The sequence below is a fragment of the Pipra filicauda genome, unplaced genomic scaffold (assembly GCF_003945595.2).
Source record: "Pipra filicauda isolate LSUMZ 115617 unplaced genomic scaffold, ASM394559v2 scaffold141_size4267151_pilon, whole genome shotgun sequence".
Classification (NCBI taxonomy): Eukaryota; Metazoa; Chordata; class Aves; order Passeriformes; family Pipridae; genus Pipra; species Pipra filicauda.
This window is the reverse complement of record NW_024103896.1, coordinates 2,030,598-2,052,674: the sequence shown is the minus strand read 5'-3', so window position 1 is coordinate 2,052,674 and position 22,077 is coordinate 2,030,598. Positions and strand designations below refer to the sequence as shown.

Genomic DNA, 22,077 nt, shown 5'->3' with positions numbered 1-22,077 from the left:
CAGCAGTCAATAGGGCACAGTTTGTGGCTTGGCTTCCTGCCTGGCTGTGTGCTCACACTAATCTTACAATAAAAACAAAATGCAAAGTGTAATTATAGCCTGGTGGATGAATTTATATTTTTGGTATGTTCTGTTGCTGGGGGTATTTTAAAGCCTCTGTGTCCGTGATTCTGGTCTTTCTAGATATTTAGAACCCTGTCAGCTCTGTATTTTGCTAGGCCATACCGTCCATTAAATATATATATTGATAACAGTCAATGAGTGCATTAATGTTTAATTCAGTACATTTTTCAGGTTTAGGATCCCACTCATCCATATTGTTGTAATCGATTCCTCCTGGAAATACTGTGGTAATTAGAGGAGAGCCTGATTTGCAAGCATTACTGTGACATGTGTAACCAACCTGTCTTGTTTTGAGCCTTTCATTACCTCTACTTATGACTACAATTGTGTGCCATCTCAAGGAGAAGTATGAACTTTTCATTTGCATGTTAATGACACTTTGTCTGGGAAGGTGTTACAGGGATTCATGCAGTGCTATGCAGAAAAAATGTGTCTAGTAAGTAAACAATTTTGACTGTTAGTGGTTCAGACGTTGCTAATAATAAAGGTGTTTTTTTCTTCTGATGTAGCAAATGCAACCTTTCAAATGGGCAAGGCAATCGGTATGATTTAGGAAGAGAATTGTTACAGATAACTGCTTCCTGTAATCAGCATCTGTCTCCTCCTAGAAAGGAAGGAAGGGCTTGTAACTTGTGTGCCCTTTTTAAAGGCAGGATGTGTTAATTGAGTTTTAATATGTGTTGTGATACATAGAGATACATTGAAAAAAGCTGTATGCTGAAACTCACTGGATTTCTCATGTGCAAGAGCTGTATGTTGCTGGGCGTGTGGGCTGTTCTCAGGAGCTGAAGGACTGATGTACTGGTTATTTTGTCAAGCTTGTTTGGCATTTGAGGGATTTGTGCAAAGCTCTGACATATCACTCTCAAACTTCTAGTTTTAGAAAGGAACATTTGTGATTTTAGCCTAACCTCGAAGTGGGTCCCAGTATGCCTTAGTGTGTGATTGAGGTCGTTTGTCCTCTTGCTCTGAGTGGCTATTTTGGGCATTCCTGGGAAAGTAAAAAAGAGTCCATCACACTTCTGCTTTTGCATGGGAAGGGGTCCCTCTGAACAGTCACAGAAATCCCCGTAAATATTAAAAATACATTCTGTGTCATAATTAAAATCCTTCTTCATAATTCCCTACTCTTCTGTTTACAAGAAACCTGAGCCACATGCTTTCATCTCACCATCAGCTCTCAGTCTGATGGATCCAGGAGGAATTGCCATTCTTTGTAGATCAGACCTGGAGGAAGATGAGTGGCATGGGCATAACAGCCTAACATTTCCATTTAGGACAGTGGGATAAGCCTCAGGAGAAGAGACCTGCTGCTTTAAATTAAGAGCGGCCATTCAAGCAAGATTCGTTCTGCCTTGTGCCACTGTGTCTTGCTGCAGCATCCCGTAGCCCATCCTCGTATCCTGAATAACTGTGCAATGGCAAAACAGTTTCCACCTAGTAGAGCTCAGCACTTTCTGGTGAGTGACAACAGGTTACGGTCGCTAACAGGCAGGGAAATTTTTGAGTCGGTGAAGGCTTAGTGGGTGTTTGTAGGGAGATCTGACCAGGTGAGAGGAAGAGCATGGTTGACAGGCTTGCTTTTGCTTTAAGGATGATTAGTGGGATGTAGCCTAGTCTGTAAGATGAATGTGAAAAGGAATGACAAGGAGTTGGGGAGCCTTAGAAAGAGAAAAAGTGGGAAACCTTGAAGATATAAATGGGGAAAACTGGGAGAATTGTGCTTTAACAGTATTTTTTTTTTTGAATGCGAATGCCAATGATCCAAGATGAGGTCTGTTGTGGCTAGAGAGGGACAACTGCAATAACTGAGATGTGAGAGGATGCTGGACTTTTTTAGAAAGCTTCGCTGCTGTACTTCATCAGGAAATAACTCTCTTGCCAGCTGAGATTAAACCAGTTCTTCGCATGAATGACCTGCATGAACAGGAAAGGTGTCAGTTGGCCAAGCTTTGGTTGGGAAGGGCGGTTCTGTGAGCTAAGGGAGGACAGGGTTTAAGAGGAGGTGGATGATGTCTGTTTTAAGCTAGAAATCTGAAGTCTTCTTAGATGAGTATCAGCTACCTGATATTTGCATTGACCAGTTCAGTTGCTGCATGTTAAATGCAGAATGTTAAATTAGGGTAGAAAGCATTTCTATTGGAGTCTGGGAGCAGAGCTGGCACTAAGGCATTAATGGATAAGGGAGAATTTGGGCAGTTGCAGAGCAGTGGATGCGGCCTGTCTGCATGGGGAAATGGTTGTGTCATCATGGGTGACTTCTCCTCCAGCACCTAGGAGTGAGTGGGAAGAGAAGCTGGAAGAAAGGATTATAGTCTGTTTTGGTAGCTCTAGCTTTTATACAAAACTTATTAATTAAAAGGGGAAATTTCCTGAATATAGCCCAAAAATAGTTCCCACAGAAAAATACCAGCCCTATTACACCTTTGTAGTTAAGTTAGAATAACAGAATATTCTGAGTCAGAAGGGACCTACAAGGATCATTGAGCCCAACTCTTAAGTGAAAGGCCTGCATGGGGATCAAACCCACAACCTTGATGTTATTAGCACCATGCTCTAACCAACTGAGCTAATCTCAGCACTTTCTTGGCAGACAAAGACAAAAATGTATATAGCATGATACCAGAGCAGAGGAAGGCAGATATTGAGACTGCAGAATGACAAGATAATCATCAATGATAGTAAAGAAAAGCAAAGCAGATTTTGGGATATCAGTGGGAAAGAGGTTGAAGAGATGAAATGGTCCAACAAAGAGAGTTTAAGGCTTAGGTCTGGTTTCCATGGGGGCTACTCCCAAATTTCTATCCTTGGGCAAGTCACTTGTCTGTTAGTTTTCCCTGACTTGCTTGTGTGTATAGAGTGCTCAGAGATGGACAATAATGCTTTGTAAGTGATTTTTCTTAGCACAGAGTACTGTTTGGCCATTGGCCTACCTTGAATTTAAGTGTTATCATGGTACAGACTTGAAGTTACTCTTAATAATGAAGAAAGGGGGGAAATGTACATACTGTTTATGCACAGCTTGCTCTCCCTTTAAAATTTAAAGGATGTACAAGTGGGCATGCATGTGGTGGAAAGTGTGCAATAGTTGCAACTCAAAGGCTTCACTCAACATGTAACTCCACCCTTTAAAAAATGCCACAGGCTGCTTTCAGTGTAATAGACCAAAAAAAATTGTAATATATTCTGTCAAAGCACAACTCATTTATATTGTTGGAGGCATACAACCTTCTGTACAACCTGGTATAAAGAAAAGTTGTATTGTGCACACTGAGGTACCAACAAGTAGCAAATAACAAAAGGGGGAAGAACAGTCTAAGAAGTGTGCAAAGCAGAGGTGCCACACATATAGTCTGTAACCTCTGGTGCTTTTAAATAACCAGCTGATGTTTGAGTTAGTTTTACATTTGAAGTTTTGGTTGTTGTAAAGGCATGATGAAGGACTAATTTAATCATGGCTTCCTAATTCCTACATGCTTATCACAACCAGGTTCTGGGTCTGTCCAAGGGTGCATTTGTGTTGAGGGTGAAGGGGATGTTTGTGACCATGCTCAGACCTTATTTTGCTGGCTTTGGGGCAGAGATGAGAGGACACAGACCTGCTCCAAAGAGCACGTGCTGTCTTCACTGACTGCTTAAGTGTAATAAATGTACAAAAAAATGCAAGCGTGGTGCTTTACATGTGACCCTCATCTGCAACTATTGTACCTGGGAAGTCTCACTTGGTGTTTGCTCCGTCTTGTGGGAGGGGGGAAGAGAGGTTATTAGTTGCCAAGAAAAGAAACTCAATTTAAGTGAGCACTTGGAGCTGCCGGCTGTAACCCCGGGCAGTATGTGAGGCTACTGCAGAGCAGCAGCAATAGAGCCGTGAACCAAAGCATCAGATTAGTGAGCCCACAGTGAAAACTTTTATTTCTCCACTGGAGGTGAAGTTCTTCACTCCAAAGGCTTTTTTGGACGTGGAGCACTTTTCTGTGCCACAAGCCAACCTACATTTCTATGCCAAAACAATACTTAAAACCTGTCCACTTGCATTGCACCACGAATAGGATACTTGACCTTTAATACCTAATGTTTCCCTGATTGCCTTGGGTTCTTTTATGCTTTTGACAGTGAACGAAAAGTCTATTTGTGACTTACAAATGCATGTTCTGTTACAGATGGATGTGTTAGCTGGGGCTGTAGTGACTGTTGTTCAGGCTGGCACTGAGATTTGCACTGAAACCTGATTTGTGCTCAGGGTTTGAATTCAGATTCCCAGATCCAACGCATAGTCTTGCCAGGATATGAATCTCCTTTGCAAATTTAAAAATGAAGGATTTTCTAACTTTTGGCAGAGGCAACCCCACAGCTTTTGAGTTTATCTCTGTAGGTAGCTGTAGGTGTCAGTCCAGGGTTAGAGATTGTTTTTTGCCAGTTTGTTCTTCCCATCTTCCCCTCCAGGCAGTATTTTTCCTGCCCTTTTTTTGCTGTGCTGCACAGGGATGCTCCTCTCCAGAGTGTGGCTGGCTGGACTCATGCCTTTGTGCTCCAGCAGCATCTGCCCAGACATCCTTATCCCAGATTCATGCCATATCCTTCTGTTCTTCCTGTTTTCTCTGCCTTTTCAGTCTATAAATTTTATTTCTTCCTTTTATAATCTTAACCTGAAATTGCCTCACAGTTTCTTTAAACCATCTTTTTTTTTTCCCTTTTAAACCTAGATCTTTACAGCTATTATTTGTTTCCTTTCACCATCACCTCTAGAAATTCATAGTACTGCCAGCTAAGCAAATACCTCAGTCCAGATGAAGGCAGTTTTACAAGCCTTGTTACCCTGCCTGGATTCTTTACCACCACAGCAGCTTCTCTTTTGCTTTTGATCGTACATGTATCCAGTTGTTCAAGTTGTCTCAGTTTAAGTTGTTCTGCACGTGACTGTTGCAGAGACATTGAGGTGCTTATGCTACAAGAGAGCAGTAGTGCACATTAAGAGTGAAGTTTTCCACTGGAAAGAAGCTAAATAGGTTGGAGAACAGAGTAGTTTGAAAAGGTGGTTCAAAGCTGGAATTCACGTGTTCTTGCTTGAGTTAGCTGACTGCAATAACATTGTGCAAGTCATTGCAAACCCTGTGTTTTCAGAGAGAAAACAAGTGACTTTTTATAAATCTGCTTTTAAAGTTAAGAGTTAATATAATGCTTCTGCACAAGTTCCTTGCACAGAACTTTGCAGGATGGGTGGATCTGGGCTTGCAGTGCCACTTCAGGGCAATGCTGATGACTGTTAGGTAGGAAAGAACAAAATCTCAAGTGCCATGTAAGATCTGTCCTGCAAGCTATCAAAAGCAGAGCCAAAAATCTTATATTCTGACTTCTGGTCTTGGTCTTCACCTATTTTCTCTGCTAAGAGGATAAATATGCACACACACACACACAAAAATCTGTTCTGTTCTCTGATCTATGGTACAGTCCTGGATATCCAATCTCAAGTCACGTGTAGTATAGAAATACATTTAGAAAGGACTGGAAATAAATATAGAACTTCTACGGAAGTCTTGTCTTTGCTTTAGATGGACTCCATTAAACATGACATCTCTTTATATCTAATGACAATTAGCTGTGCAATTAGGAGCTGTTGTTCGTATGTTGCTTTATACTTGATGGCAGTGTGCTGTGCTGGGGGGCAGCAAGGCTGTGCTTGTGCATGGTGGAATAAATGGGGAGCTGAAACATGAAGAGGGAATTCTGTATTTTACTAAATGAAAATGCCTTATGTTCAGTTTTGAATTACAAGTAATGTTTTTGGGTAGACTGTCCATTTTGTTAAAAAAAAAACCACAACACAAATGGTGCCGGTCCAAATAGTTTTGTGCAAAACTGGGAAAATGCAAGGAATGAACAAATGTGAGATGTGCCTTACCCCCATAAGCGCAGTCTGTCTGGCTTATACCACCTCCTCTGACAAGCTCTATCCTAAGGAAAAATATTTAAGTATATATGTATTTAAGAAGCTGGTAATGCAGTCTTTTTTTGTGACTGAAACACTTTCTTCCAGGACTGTGTGTCAAGATCTTAAACATGTGAGTGTAGCCAGTTGGCATTAGCCTTGAGACTAAGTCTCCTAGTTGGGATGAAAAATATCTTCTCTGTCATATCCCTTCAACTTAAAGCAGTAAAACTGTGTGGTGTCCAACAGTACCAGCCCACTCTGCTGTAATACCTAAAGATAATTATTCTTGCTTGGTTTTGGGTTTCTATCTGTTTTCCTTCCTCTCTCAGCCTGCCTTTTATTCGCCTTTGGCTTGTGCTTTTTCCCTTTCCCATCCCTCCCCACATCCACCCATGTGCACAGCAATCCAGAAACTTTAGACTCTAAACCAAGCCAGCAACCATTGCATGGAGAGGATGCTGCAGGACCAGCATGCTGAGGGGGTACTCTGGCAGGAGTCCTCCATGGAAAAGTCCTGTTTGCTGCATAGTTGGCTTATTGCCTGGGTGAAAGAGCAGAGTTCCTTTGTCACATGGGTTGTGATTGCATTTCCAGTAACTTCAGCAGCCTCAACGTTTCATCTTTGTGGTGTGGGTAAGGGTTAATGTATGAAGCTGTGATACAATTCACAGTGTTGCAGCTGAAAAGTTATTGTGGAAATCTGTTTCTCTCGTACTCGATACACAGTGACCTCCTTTTTGTATGTGCAGGCTCTTTTTGTATGTGCAGGCTGTAAATCAGAAAGTGAGTGTCTCACCTGCAGTCCTGCAGGCACAGCCTGGCCAGGGAGGACGATGATGAATCTCCTTCCTTCTGCCTCATATCGAAAAGATAAAGGATCCAAACTAGTTATCCATGTGTTATCCCATTGCCTTTAGTTAATTTGCTTGGGCATCCCTGATTGTGGGTCAGTTTGGTGGGTGAGGTTTGGGGAGGAGCATGGTTCAGTTTGCTGTCACAATGAAGGCTGTGCAGTGCAAGTGGACTGAGGCCAGGGACGTGGCCCTTGGTGTACGTACACAGTCAGTGTTGGAGTGCAGTGGTGCAGTTTGATACATAGCTGCTTTTTGGGGGAAGTAAGGGAAGGAGCTTGTAGCTTTCATTACAGAAGGGGCTGCTTTCCAGCCAGCCACACATCTGAGGTTGTGCAACTTCTGGTCTCCCCCATGGAATCATGGTGGATGGGGTTGCCAGAAAAAACCTACCCCACAGAGGAGCATCGCTTACAACATTGTGCAATAAACATTATTCCTTAGGGTCCTGTTGCTCCTTCTAGACAAACGGTCTGGCATTGAAGCCCAGGAGTGGAGAGAGATTTGCAGGAGGGGAAGGGCTGGAGACAAACCAACAAACTAAGACCTGGTGGTGAAATGAGTGATGTAACTGTGCTGTGTGGATATCCTCAACTTCCCAGATTTTTAGCATGCGTCCAAACCCAAAAGGCAATGTGGCTGGAAAGAGCAGGCTCTCTGGGGACCTGTTGTTGAAGTTACAGCCAAATAAATCTCCCACCTATATTTAGAAAATCTACTGTAACAAATGTGTGATGCTGGTCATTCAGGCAAGGTGCTTTGGATTGCCTGGGTTGGAGCAAACACAGTGGTATCTTTGCTGCTTTTACCTGTCTGGCAGATTAAAACTCAGCCAAATATCCGTGGATTTGGCTTGCTTTGAGAACACATGAAAAAAACAGGCATTGTTGGACATGTGGCAAGAAATGACACAGTGATGCTGAGTGTGGGAGCAGGGGAGGGGACTCATGCTGCTGCCAGGTTCTCCTGGCCATGCTGTGCTGGCAGCCTCCCCTGGGAGCTGGTGGCAGAGCTGTCACAGAACTGAGACCCCCCTCGTGGCTAGTTCAGGCTCTCTTTGGCAGGCAAGAAGTCACCACATGTAAGAGCACATGATTCTCATTACCCACGCCTGAATGTCTGCTGGGACTGAATTGCCTCGATCTCCAAGAGTTGCTCAGTAAGAAACAGCAAACATTTTTCCTGGGAAGGAGCAGCTGTTTATATATAGTGCACTGTGGGTTCATGAGTGATTATTAGGAAAACATTCCTTTCTAGTCATAAAAAGGGCATTTTTGTTGTCTCCTTTCCTCTAAAACACACAAGTTGGAGAGTCAGGGATTTTCATTTGCCATGACAACCGATGAAACCACCAAGCCATGTGATATCTTTGTCCTTCCCATGATTAAATCTTTTCTTTAAATGTTTTTAAGGCCATGTTGCTGACAGAGTGGGGAAACATCAGGTGTTATTTGCTTTTCTCATGTAGACTAGTCAGGATTTAATTTGCATGTTTACTTGGGAGCTGTAGAGAGCTGGGGGATATTGATAATTCCATGATATATGGTAAGGACAGTATCTTAGTTCAGAATTGCTGTACTGTACTGATGTCTTAGCCCCCCCCCCACTCCCTCCCTCTTTAAGCCAGTGCTATTGCTGAGAGGTCCTGTCTCCCACAGGACAAAAACTATCGTGGGACCCATCAGTGCTGCTGAACAGTAAAGTTCAGAGCCTTGGAGATGTTGGTTTACACATGATACAATAACCGATTTATTGACCCAATAAATCTTTTCCTGTTCTTATGCCAGGGTAAGGTTTTGCAAAGGCAGAAAGTGTGATGGCTGTGACTTTTGGCCTGGTCCTTGTGAGGGTTTCCCTTGGTTTCAGGTCCAAGTACTTCATACTAACCAAGAACTGGTGCGTGGTGTTGCTGTCAGCAAAGCTTGAGTGCCAGCATTTATTCTCTTTTAAAAATTGCTATCTTCTACTCAGGAATTTCCCCAGGGTGCCAAATATAGATTGAACACAAAAAAACCCCCACAAACCCAAACTCAAAGCCCAACCTCAAAAGCTGCTCTGTTGCTAAGGAATAAAAATAGATGGTCACAAACACAGTGCTGACATGCCAAGTTGTGCCCCCATGATCACACAGCTTTGAGTGTGAAGGTTCTCGTCCCAGTGACAGCACTGCTCAGGCTGCACACATCATGTTGGCATCAGTGTCTATGAAGACTGGCTACTGCTTGTTTTAAGTAAACAAGAAGAAATAACTTTCTGCTTCCTAGTCTTACTCCCCAAGAGGTCAAAACTTCAGTAGGCTGCTGCCAGGAGATCAGTAGTAGTACAGGAATATCTCTGTATCTCTATCTGCTATTATGTATAATACAGGAATGTCTATACAGGAAAAGCCCTGAGAAATTGTGTTTGTGATGGGAATGTATATTTGAGCAAAAGCACCGTGCTTCAGGAGGTCCTGGGCTGTGTCACCGAGTTGTTGGTCATTGACAGTATCAAAAGGGTAAATATTGGTGCTGCATAAGCTGTGGTTGTGCCTTCACCTTCTCTCCAAATGCAGATCTCTGCAGATCTCTGCAATAATATATTAACCCATGTGGCAGAAGATGAGGAGTAGCTGAGCTGGGAGTGGAGGTGTGCAGAGGTGAAGACATGATTTATCTGTACTAGGGAGCTGCTGTGACCAATGCTGTCTTTTAATGCGTGTGCGTGCGCATGCACATGCAATGCTTGGTTTTGTGGGGACCTTCCTCCTTAATCCTCAATGTACCATTTCCTTCATCAGTTCTAACCAATAAATCTCAAAGACATTTTTGGAACACATTTTTTTAAAATTATTTTTTCAGATTTTAGATTATTAGGTAAGCTGTCTGAGTAATGTCCCTGCAGTGGTAGGAGACTTCGAGCAGAAAGCTTCTACTAAGTGCTGCTTTTTTGTGTTTCAGGATTTGTTTCAGTGCCAAATTTAACCTGTGCAGTGCCTTGAATTGCAGCTGGGCCAAAGCTGAGATGAGGTTTTCTAACAGCAGATAGCTGCCCTAGAACAGTAACTGTGCTTTTGCCATGGTTTAGGACAAATAAAAAGTACCATAACCACCTGAAACTATAAGGGGAACTGAAAATAGACTACTCGTTAGCGTGTGAGCTAAAATTTAACCAGAATATGAATACTGTTACTTACTTTCTGAAGAGACTTGTGATATCCTTATGAAGATCTTACTCAGGAGCCAGGATATGAAATTACCATTGAAGAGATACTAAAGATAGTAAACATACTTCCAAACAAAATTACAGTCTGTGACCAGTGCTGTAAAAATCTAATTCTGCTGTCCCACCCTCAAATTTTTTTCACATCTGGATTGAGTCCCTTCTGCAGCTGGCGGGGTGCAGGCAGGGCTGGGAACCTTCCCACTGGAGGCATCAGCTTAAACCAGCCCTAAAGCTATGCCCAAGTCTCTATTGTTTCTACTTTCTTCCCTCTCTGAACAATTTGTTTTTTGTGAAACATCTGCTGCTCTGGCAGATACCCGCAGTTAAAGCTGTACCGCAGTGTTCCTTTGCAGAAATGCAAAGAATATTCGCTGTGAGCTCAGCCACTTGCCAGATGGGATGGTTGATCCCAGCTGAGAGGTTTCCACTAGATGAGGCCATTTTTAGAGGGGAAAGCTTCTTACACGGTACAACGCTTGTGCTGGTGGTGCAGTTCCTGTAGGAAGCTGAAGCATATATGCTCGGGCGCATAAGCATGAATGTTACAGGTAAAATGTGCTTCCCGTCTGGAAATAGGAGGTGATAAATTGGGCAATAATCAACTTAGAACCCATTAGCCCAGACTTGATTTTAGTGGCAGACAAGGTCCTCTAATTTGGGATTCTAAGCTCATCTTTGGAGCGAATGGGGACCAGGGAGATTAGCTTCCCTGAACCTCAAGCTGTGGGGTGCCAAGCACAGCCCTGATCTCGGATGCCTGAAAGTGAGGTTAGATGAGGTTTAATTACTTATTACTTCTACTAGGTTTGATAGAGAAGTGATGTAAATCCCAGTAAATCACAAGCTTAAGCAGAAATAAAGAGGTGGAAATAATGGCTTATTTTTTTCAATTAAAAAGCATTCTTAGGAAACAAAACCTTATTAGTTTTTTTTTAAATTTTGTTCACACCACAGTCTGACACAATCAAAACTGGTCAACAGCAGTAAGACATGTCACTGTAGTTAGAAGTTGAGAAAACTTTCTTGGATATACTTCTATAACCCAGACTAATGTATTCATATTTCACAGTACATTTATGGTTCTTATGTCATTCGTTAGTGGCATAGTTACACTTGTGCTGCTTCTGCATTTGCAGCCTCATTTGAGTCATGATGTTCTTGTAAATACTTTATTGAAATTCTTTAGTTATGATAGCTTCTCTTGTATATTTTCAAAAATGGTGGAGTCAAACTGTCTAATCTTGCAAGTGTTTTAGCAGAACCCTATCACCCAGTGTCAAAACTTCTCCATGTATGGCCACGATGCCAGCCCAGCAAACTAATGAAATAGGAGAGTTCTTTGCTTCTTACCCACTTGACACGCACAAACCTTTCTTCTAGATTGAGGATGAATTGTTTCTCCACCAGCTTTGCCTCCTTGCAAGTTGGGCAACCTGCACTTCACTGCATACTGTCCCCACAAACCTTGCTCAACTCGTGGGAGACACCTGGGGTTCAGCCTGATCCTGCACCTGGTTTCTAGAACCAGAAATTCTCACCTAAGTTCCTGATGGGCTTAGTGGGTCGGGTCTTGGTGTGGGAGCTTTATTTCCCATTGTAGAGAGCTGGACTTAGGCAGCTTTCCTGGCTGTTCCATACAGGACGTGTTTCAGTTATCATTTGGCTGTAGTTTAAAAAATAATTTTGTTGGGGTTTTTTCCCCTTTGGGAAGAGGCTGTTATTTTTGAGTGGATAAAACAGCATTTTTGGCTGGATTTCTGGCAATGCAGTTTTCCACACTTGGAAGTCAGCCTGTCTGCTGTGCTGGCTGAGTCTGTAACTGCTTCAACACACAAAAATGTGTTGCTGCAGAGCATACAGCTTGGTGGTCGCATGATGTGCTAAAACACAGCCAAGACCCATGGAGTGTTGTTTTGAGCATGCAGTATTGTGTCTCCATCTCCAGGCATGTCTTAAAGATGTTTATAAAAGCATGTGTTAAGGTTGCATGAACTTTTTTTTGCAGTCAAAAACCCAGATTCTGACAATAAATGGAGTGTGAGGCTGTTCTTATGCTTGGAACAAGTTTTCTGATGATGGTGTGTACTCTGGGTGTGCTGGTGTGTGGGTTGGTCAGACACAGTTGAGGCTTTTTTTCTTTTTTAATCCTAAAGAAATTTAATTTTCTATTTGTCATTTTGCAAATACTGTGTCAGTATCATTATTCCTAAGTAACGCAGAAATCTGATTAGTTTGTTCAAGGAGAATCATCACTGATTAACAGCTGAATCCTCAGATGTATTTGAGGAAATATAACTTGTTGTCTGTATGTGGTATTTAGCACTTTCATAGACAATCCCAACACTGAAGTGCATAAATTTCACTGAGTCTCCCTTCCCCCTAAGAGGTGGGAAAGTTAGATGAGAATGCTGGACCAGGCAAACTGTGACTTGGCTGGTCTCTCATGAAGAGCCTTTGGTGGCACTGAGATCCTCAAGGATGCGTCCAACCTAAACACCACCCATCCTTCCACCATACAACCAAAAAGGATTAATGATTTGTATTAATGCTGCTCTTGACACCAGTTTTAATGTCACACCAAGCTGAGAGCATGGATCCCTTGTGCTTGTGGTTTTGCTACCAGCAGCACAGAGGCATGGGTGATCCAGGCTTTCTTGGGAATTAAGTCTCTTAATTTTTCTAATGTAAATGGAAGTGAAATTAAACATTGTGGAGATGAGGAGTGAGGAAGGCAGGCAAAGAAACAGAAGGAAATCCAGGCTGCTTGTTTGTAGAGGGCATGAGCTGGGCTTCTGCTTGCCAAGTGCAGGAGCCTGCTTGAGTTGGCAGATGCTTTGGAAATGAAAATATTTTATCCTGAGTTATGTAATGCAGCAGCATGTCCAGACCTGAATTCCCTGCAATTTTCTGGCCTGTGAGGAATAATTCTCTGCTTGAAATACTAGCCTTAGCTTTGAATCTTGTGGTTCATATGGCATGTGTGATCAATGTAATATCTGTATACATAACTGCTGCTGTTTGAACTTGAGATGTTTAAGTAAATTTATTTTAGTTTATAGCTGTTGGATGATGAAGAACAGAAAATACTTGTTTATTAAGAACTATATTAATACATCAAAACCTGCCCTGACCTACTGGTTAGTTTCAACAGGTGGAAGAGGCTGCAGATCCTTTTCGGTGTCTAATTGAAGCAGTAGGTTGTGAGGGGGATTTCAGTGGGATAGAGCTGAGATGCAAATTATTGACATTCCTGGCTTGATATAGTTTCAGTCTTTATTCCTAAACGTGGAGAAACCTTTGTTTTTTCTTCTGTTTTGTTTATTATCCAGCTCTTCACTGGGGAAAAAAGTGGTTGGATGCCTGAACCCAGAGCGTCATGGTGAATGAAGTTGCATCCAGCTGGCAACCAGTCCCAACTGGTGTTCCCCAGACCTCAGTTTTGGGGCCAATCCTATTTAATATCTTTGTCAATGATCAGGAGAGGGGAGCAAGGGCACCCTCAGTTTGCAAATGACACGAAGTTGGTTGAGTGTTGATCTGCTGGAGGGTAGGAGGGCTCTGCAGAGGGGTCTGGATGGACTGGATCAATGGGTGAGGCCAGTGGTGCGAGGTCTAACAAGGCAAAGTTCTGGGTCCTGCGCTTGAGTCACAACAACCCCAGGTGGTGCTACAGGCTGGTGGAAGAGTGGCTGGAAAGCTGCCCAGGGAAAAGGACCTGAGGGTGTTGATTGACAGTGGCTGATCATGATCCAACAGTGTGCCCAGGTGGCCAAAAAGGCCAATGGCATCCTGGCCTGTATCAGCGATAGTGTGGCCAGCAGGACCAGGGCAGTCATTGTTCCTCTGTACTCGGCACTGGTGAGGCTGCACCTCAAATCCTGTGTTCAGTTCTGGACCCCTCACTACAAGAGAGACGTTGAGGTGCTGGAGCAAGCCCAGAGAAGGGCAACAGAGCTGGTGAAGGGTCTGGAGCACAAGTCTGATGAGGAGCAGCTGAGGGAGCTGGGGGGGGGGGTTAACCTGGAGAAGACGAGGCTCAGGAGAGACTTTCTCACTCTTTACAACTACCTGGAAGGAGGCTGTAGTCAAGTGGGGGTCTGTCTCCTCTCCCACATAGGAAGTGATAAGACAAGTGGAAACATGCCCCTGGGCAAGGTTTAGGCTGGATTTTAGGAGAAAATTCTGCACTACAAGGGTGGTCAAGCACTAGAACAGGCTACCCAGGGAAGTTATTAAGTCACCATCCCTACACATTAAAAGATGTGTAGATGTGGTGCTTAGTGACATGGTTTAGTTGTGGACTTGGCAATGCTGGGTTTACAGTTGGACTCAATGCTCTGATTTGACCTGTTCTGTTTAGTTTGGTCCCCTAACTATGGCTTGTAATCAGCATTTGCCTACAAAGTCTTCCAATAGTTTTTCAGGCTACAGGAAATGAGACTTGGGGAGAGAGGGTGATGCCATGATATGCAATGCACTCCCAGTTCCCACTCCCTGCCTCTGCAGAGATGTGAACTGTTTCTCCTCTAACTGCTGCACATCTAACTCAGGAGTTCTTCCTGCACTCAGAAGAGGACTGAGATACCATGGAGGTTTAGAAACACCAGCTTATTTCTGTTTTGTTCTCCTAAAATGAAGGTGTCAAAACATTCTTTTAAACATTAAAGGTTTTTAACTTCTGATGAAGGCTGTCCACAGTGTTTCCTGAGCATGCATTATCTTGTGATCTTTGGGGAGGTTAAAAGACAAGCAGAGGTTGGCATATCTTGCAGCTGACTGAGAAAAGTTTGTTCTTTTGAAGTATTCCACTCTAGCTCTGGCTTCATAAGCAAAAACAGTTGGGGTAAAATCATCATTATGCCTAGAGGTGGAAATCTTCCTTGAGCAAAGGGGTCAAGAGAGAAGTGCCAGAAATTTCTTTATCAGCTGAAAACCTCACTAATACTTAGTGGTTGTTTGTGCAAACACTGGTACTGATGTAAAAGCTGATGGGGGACAGGCAGAGTAGTGATTTCATCCACATGAAGGAGAATTTGATCACTCCAAAGTCATTCACGCCTCCAGGTAGTATTTGAACCTTTGCATTGTATTTCTGCCACTTAGTTGGTAGCCAAAGAGGCTGAGCAAGACATGGTCAAAGCAGGTCAGGGGTGAAGAGAGACCCTCTGTGACCATCCAAACCAATGAGTAAAAAAACACTGCAAAAAGAAAATCCTTAGTTCAGATGATAAACACTGCCAAGTAAATGAAAGTGGATCAGGCAGAATTAAGAGGTAAATGGAGCAAATGCATAGAGGACATCACATAAGGGAATAAGCAGATATCTCATTCCCTGAAGCATATATTTACTGTGGATAAACTCCTTGCATTGCAGTGTATGGTGAACATAAAAAGCAGGAGGGAGTGTGTCTTTCTCCTCCCTCAAATGTACTGCTGTCCCACATTTACATACAGTGAAGAGCCCACAGCAGGGTGAAACAGGACTAAGTCCTGCTAACCAGGCTATGGGAGAGTTTCTAGCAAGAAACACGGGGAGAAGCGGGAGGGACTGGTGCACATTTGCCTTTGCAGCAGTGCTTGCTGCATGGGGAAAGCAGCCCATGACTTCTGCATTCCTTTTTCAGGTGTCTCCATGGGAGCTGGAGCTTGCTTGGATGGGGAGAAGAAGAGGTGAAAGCCCCTGTCCTCTGTACTTTTAGTTTGGGTGGATCTCACCAGTCTTTTCATTGAATTGGAGTTAATAACTGAAAAATACCAAGAGCATTTATTGCACCGTCTTGCCCAAATGAAGAAACATTGAGATGCTGGAGCACATCCTGAGAAGGGCAGTGGAGCTGGTGAAGGATTTGGAGCACAGGTCCTGTGAGGACCAGCTGAGGGAGCTGGGGGTGTTTAGCCTGGAGAAAAGGAAGCTCAGAGGGGACCTTCTTGCTCTCCACAGCTACCTGAAAGGAAGTAGTAGCAAAGTGGAGGTCAGTCTCTTTTCCCAAATAACAAGTGATAGAATGAGAGGAAGCATCCTTAAATTGTGTCAGGGGAGATTTATATTGGGCATTAGGAAAAATTTCTTGACTAAAAGGGTGATCAAGCACTGGAACAGGCTGCTCAGGGAAGTGGTAGAGTCACCATCCCCTGAAGTGTTAAGAACATGTAGATATGTCACTTAGGGAAATGGTTTAGTGGTGGACCTGGCAGTGCTGGACCGTATCTTAGAGGTCTTGTCCAACCTTAATGATTCTGTGAAAGCCAGCTAAGTCTAAAACATGTCCTGCTGTCCTTCAGCTGCATTCCCAGTGATGGACCACTTCTCCGGGTGGTCTCCCTGCCTCAATTTACCCCTCCTGACCTCTTGTTCTGCTCAGAGTGACTGTGTGTGGGGTCATGTGAGGAAGTGGAGCAGAGCAACAACACAAATTAAATAAAACCCTGCAAAACTGATTCCCCAGGAGTCAGCTGGGAACAGCCCATGGAGGCAGTTAGGTTGTTAGCTGCATAAACTGCCTCTGGGAAAAACAGCTACGAAACCAAATTTTCTGCCCTGCTACCAGCCTCAGGCTCTACTCCTGCTTCATCTCATGATAGGGCATGTCTCTGTGCTGTAGCCAGCCCTGTTTATGACTTAAATTAATGTGGTGAGGGGTGGCTGAGGCATGGACTGGCATCCTATCCCCTGCCCTCACTACAGTGTCTTGTCTCTGCCAGAGGGTGGGAAAGGCAGCTGCATCCTAAACACTTTAAACCACCACAGGGATGTGAGGCAGAGCACTGTGCCTGTGAACACAAGAAGAGAGAAGATGGTGGGAGGGAAAAACCCACACCAAAAAAACCCAAGGAAAAAAACCCTAAAAACAAATAGCAAAGTTGTGCAAGTCGTGCTCCATGTATTATAATTTTTTTTAAGCATATAATTCATTGTGCGCTGTATTGCTGAGATGCACATTCCCGAGCGGGGCAGAGGTTGAGACACATCTTGTCTGGGGAAAGGGAGGGTAGCATGAGCAGAGTCAGCAGCAAAGGTCACTTGGCTGAGAGGCTCGGGTGCAGGAGGAGAGGATTGCATAATGTAACTGGTGCAATGTTTGTGTCCAGCACTGACAACGTGCTGGGGTAGCATGTGTGCACTTAGAGGGAGAAACACCTGTTTGGGTAATAGGGTGATGGTGGTCAACTTCACCTGCCCAAACCACTTCTCACTCTTCCTTGCTGCTTCCTTTGCTTTCTCCCTTCCCATGCCCCCATTTCTTGTGTCTCTTCCGTTCTGACATTTAATCTCATCATTGCATGGTTTGTTTTATGGTCTTGGTTCACTTTTCAGTTCCCGTTTGGGGTCATTATCACATATGATTAGTCCTAGAGCCTAATGAAGGGGATCAGACATAACTCTAGGGTATTTCTGAGCCATTTAGCATTTCTGAGCTCAAAAATCTGTAGAGGAAGTTTATTTTTAAGCTTCCTAAGAAGATAAATTTTAATTTTGGATTGTTTAGGGTACAAGTAATCAAAGTGAAATCTTTCTGTGGGGAGCATACCCTCTGGGGTATGAAGAATCCCAGGAATAATTATGCAGTGCTGAGTGAGTATCGTTAGTCTTGAAATAGCTTTTAGTGGATGATCACATTTTTCTTCATGTTTGCTAGTGTGAAAGCTTGAAACCTTATATTAACATTTTAACCTTCATTGTAAGAGCACTGTCGACATGTTTTTAATACTGCTTTTTTTATCCAGTCCCACTCTGGGAAAGCCAATCATGGAGATATGAAGCAATTACACAAAATAAGAGCCCCAGAAAATAAAAAAGGGCACTTTTGAGGTTGTTCTTTAAGGTCCCACTCTTTCACTGTGCTAAGAGATACTAAGGAGCTGCAAGGTCTTGCATCTTAGAGCATCCTCAGGACGCCTCCAGCAGCTGTTGTTTGGTGGCACTTTGCTGGCCCAGGCGAAGTGACACGCCTGTGTAGTGACTCAGTGTGTTCCTGCTAACCATCTGCTGATGTGATGCAGCTCATTAGTCACTAATTGGCATGGTTACCCTTTTTTTAGGCTGTTGGAATGGTCAAGGGCCACATAGATGTGAAGCAGCTGAATCAGTCTTCCACCTCTTTTGCCCCCAGATCCATTGTCCGTCAGACTCTTGGTGGTGCTTGGAGAGCTGTTGCCATGCACCCTGCCAGGCAGATCCAGACTGGCTCAGTTCTATCTTGTATTCTCTGGCTGTTTGACTATAAGCCTATCACAACTGTTTGGTGGGACCGGGGTATGTAGCTGGAGCCTTCTGGTGTGTGGCAATGAACCCTTCAGAGGAAGGACCTTTGGAGACAGCGGGAGAGGGCACTCTGACTTTGGGCTGAGCATGAAAAGCTGGTTTCACCCAGGCTGCATTTGCTCCCTTTGTCAGCTCTGTAAAGATCCTCTAAGGAATCTGTGGCTTTACTGAGGATAGCACTTTCATACTACTATTTTTTTCCCCATTCCCCACCTATCTGCCTTATCCTTCTCCTGTACTTACCATCTTTGGCTCTATCTCCTCATTCATTTCCTGATCTATAGGTGCTGGTGTGTTAGGTACTGATGCTTAGGCTTCGTTCTGTCTGGTATCTGAACTGATGGCTTGTAAATCTATCTCTTCACTCAAGTCTTTTATGCCATTACTCCAGACCAGTCTTGAGGACAGCTCTTTGCCACATACAATACCTGGATCCTCCTGAACATAATGGAGTTCAGACACTGCCCTTCTGCTCCCTTGTGGGTTTTTGTCTGCCTAAAGTCTCCAACTGAATCTCTTCTGGCTGTTGTTGCTTTTCTTGAAGGTTACAGACCCCTTTTCTGGTCACAGTGTTGGGAGCACCCTCAGGTGCACTGGAGATGGAGGTGTGCATGCTCATTCCTCATGACTTGCTCAGTTGTAGCAAACTACATTTGTCTGTTTGGTCCTTCCCACACTCTGAGTGGCCTAAGAAAGCCCTGTATAGAGGTCTTCCATGTAGGCAACCCTACCCATCTCCTGTGATGTTGCCGAAATCATCCTGCTAAGAAGATTTGACTTGTGAGGGGTGGGGGTGTGCTGGATACGCCCGAAGCTCCTCTCTGTTCAATTCCCATTTGAGCAATCTATCCTCACAAAATTAAAGAAAATTATCATACTAGTAATATTGCTATTAGCATCTATTATTTTTTCTTTTTAGCTGAAAACATTAAAAGATATTTTTAAACTGTTACCCCAGTACCCACTACAGTTTTAGCATATGAACTCTTTCTGTCTTTAAGGCAAACACTGCTGCATTTGTTTTAAAATTAAGTTCCCCATCTGTTCTGCCCCAGCCCTGTTCTGTGTGACCCAGTGCCCTCTCAGAGGAGCTCCTGTGAGGTTTTTGGGTATTGCCCTCACAGAAATAAATTACATGATCCCCTTGGACAATGTGACAAAGTCCACACTGTCCTTTGGAGCTGATGTAGTTAAAATAAAAAAAAAAACCTTTGGGGACATCTAGGAATCAATGTCTCAGGTTTGTGAAGCACTGCTCGGAAAGCTGAAAACCAGCATCTCTAATTTGTGGGCAACCAGGTGAGAGCACATGAGAACTGAAACATGGCCAAAGTTTCACAGCAGCTGATTTTTGACTACGTGGATGCCCCGCCTCAGAGTGGGAAGTGTTCTTCTCCCTTATCTCAGGAGCCACGTGTGTGCCAGGAGACCTTTGAATGTTTGGAGTAATAAAGTTCAGCGGGGATAAAAGGTCATGTCCCCTCTGATTTGATTCACATAGTATTGTGCTTTCTCTCTCTTGCAGCTGCGTAAATGAGTATGGAAGATTATGATTTCCTCTTCAAAATTGTTTTAATTGGCAACGCTGGTGTGGGGAAGACCTGCCTAGTCCGTCGCTTCACTCAGGTAAAGTTGGCTACCTCTTGGATGTGAGACTTTGAGATGGGGGAGAGGGACAGCACTGGGATGGAGCATGGAGCCTGTGACTGTACACTGAGGGCTCTGCCAGCATTACAACTCCAAAGTATTTTGGTTTTCACACTCTTGGTGCAGGTATCACCTATAGTGACACACTGGCACAAGCAGCACATCTTTATCTAATGCTGCACTTGGCCCTGTTCTGGATTTTGCGTTGGAGAAAGCTCATTCCTCTGTGAAGGTGGAAATTCCCCTCTGAAAGCCACTGGGATAACTCCTGTTTTGGTGGTGGTATGGGCTGGTTATAAGGATCAGCACATCTCCTGGTCTCTTTCCCATCTTTTGCTGCACAAAGTTCTCCCTGTTGTTTGTCGTTAGTAGATAAATAATCTGGGTCCTGATCTGTCAGTCCAGTGTCTTCTGGACCTTTTTTTGTGGCAGAATAACAGGGAAAGGACCATGCTTCTGTGATCTGGGGCAAGAAAAGGCTTTGCATGATGGACTTAAAACATTGTGGAGTTTTGGTTGTACTCTTGACTAGATACTGTCAGCAATTTTCTTCTTCACTGTTAATTTCAGTTTTAAAGCCATGGTGATGTTAGAAAGTCTCCAAAAACATGTGACAGCCAGTGGTAATAAAGCTAGTCAACCCCAAAAGGTTAACAGCAAGAATGTCTGGCCACTTCTGCTAAAGCTGCTGTAGGGAAGGGATGTGCCACAAAATCAACATGACTTGGTAGACCAGAAATCAAAAAGCTATTGTTTTGTTTTTGTTTGTTGTTGTTCCTTTCTGATTGTGCTGCAATCAAATACCACAAGCATCAGTCTATCCCTTGCCATTGTTGTGGCACCAGTGATGGCTGGCTCTGTGCTTCACTTTGGAAGTGATGTGCAGAAATGTGACCCCATTGCTGAGAGCTGCCAGAAATGCCTATCCTTGCCATGGGGTGTGGTGGTGGGAAAAGGAAAGGCACAAGGCTGCAGAAGCAAAAGGTATTGTCCAAACCCACGCAGATGCTCACACCTCTTTCAATGCATTGGGAAGTACAATGGAAGGTCCTCACCCTTCCCCTGCCTCTTCCAACTGCACAGAAGTAGAAGGGCTTTCCCCCTCTCTTTTTTCCCCTATATGTATCTTCCTTTTCTTTTCCTGTTTCCCTACCTCTGAACTCAATGACTTGCTACACAACTAGAGATGCATACACAGGGAGAAAACAGTAGGGTTGAATTATGGCAGCCTTCGTGCTGGGAAAATGTCACACTCTAAATGTGACAGAAATAAGTGTCCAGGGAAGGGGACAAGGGATGAATAGTTTTGAAGATGAAACAGAGAGGATTAGTACCCAGTGAGAGTTTTGTCTTGCTACAGATATATGCTCAATCAAACTCTTGTTTTCTTCCAGGGGCTTTTCCCACCAGGGCAAGGAGCCACGATTGGGGTTGACTTTATGATTAAAACTGTGGAGATAAACGGTGAAAAAGTAAAGGTAGGAGCCTTGATGATTTTATGTGTAAGTTCATGTCTCAGTACCATAGCTGAGGTTTCTTGCTGCAGCCCCCCCACTGCTGGGAGGCACTTGGCGAAGTGCAGGGCTGTCTGGCACGGCTTGGGCAATGCAGGGTCTAAAAATCTGTATGCTCCTCTCCACAATTACCATCAGAATTGCAACAGATTCCCCTACTGCAAGGGAGGAAATGGAACAGGGAGATTTCGCAAAACTCTGTTCTTGCTTAGGAGATGGTAAGATTCTGCCTGACTGGGGTTGAGGAAGCACAAAGGAGTGTTTCAGTGCAGCCTCTGCTCACAGCATTTCTGGTAAGCAGAAATCTATTGTACTCCCTGGGATGTGCTTGATGAGAGTCTTCTCCTGTGAGCTCCCAAGACAGCCATTGGGTAGAGCAGGCTTCTGGACTTGTTGAGTTCTGCACAACAAAGGCTCATCTTCCACTTCTGCCAAGTTACAGATTTGGGAGAAGCAGAGATGACCACAGTACTAGTGTTTGAGCCAACATTTAACTGCAAAGGGCACAGTCTCCATATTATTAAGTCTTTCACCCTCTACAATAGG

General features: G+C 43.8%; 1 protein-coding gene across 6 annotated transcripts in view; it reads left to right on the top strand.

Annotated features, from left to right (window-relative positions):
* Nucleotides 1–22,077, top strand: part of RAB30 (RAB30, member RAS oncogene family) — a 48,968-nt gene that overhangs the window by 12,034 nt on the left and 14,857 nt on the right. For all 6 annotated transcript variants that reach the window (XM_039378605.1, XM_027712480.2, XM_027712484.2 and 3 more), the window contains 2 exons: nucleotides 19,896–19,996; nucleotides 21,412–21,495. In XM_039378605.1, the coding sequence (XP_039234539.1) occupies nucleotides 19,904–19,996; nucleotides 21,412–21,495 (177 nt within the window). In that variant the 5' untranslated portion in view covers nucleotides 19,896–19,903. The remainder of the gene's footprint in view (nucleotides 1–19,895; nucleotides 19,997–21,411; nucleotides 21,496–22,077) is intronic.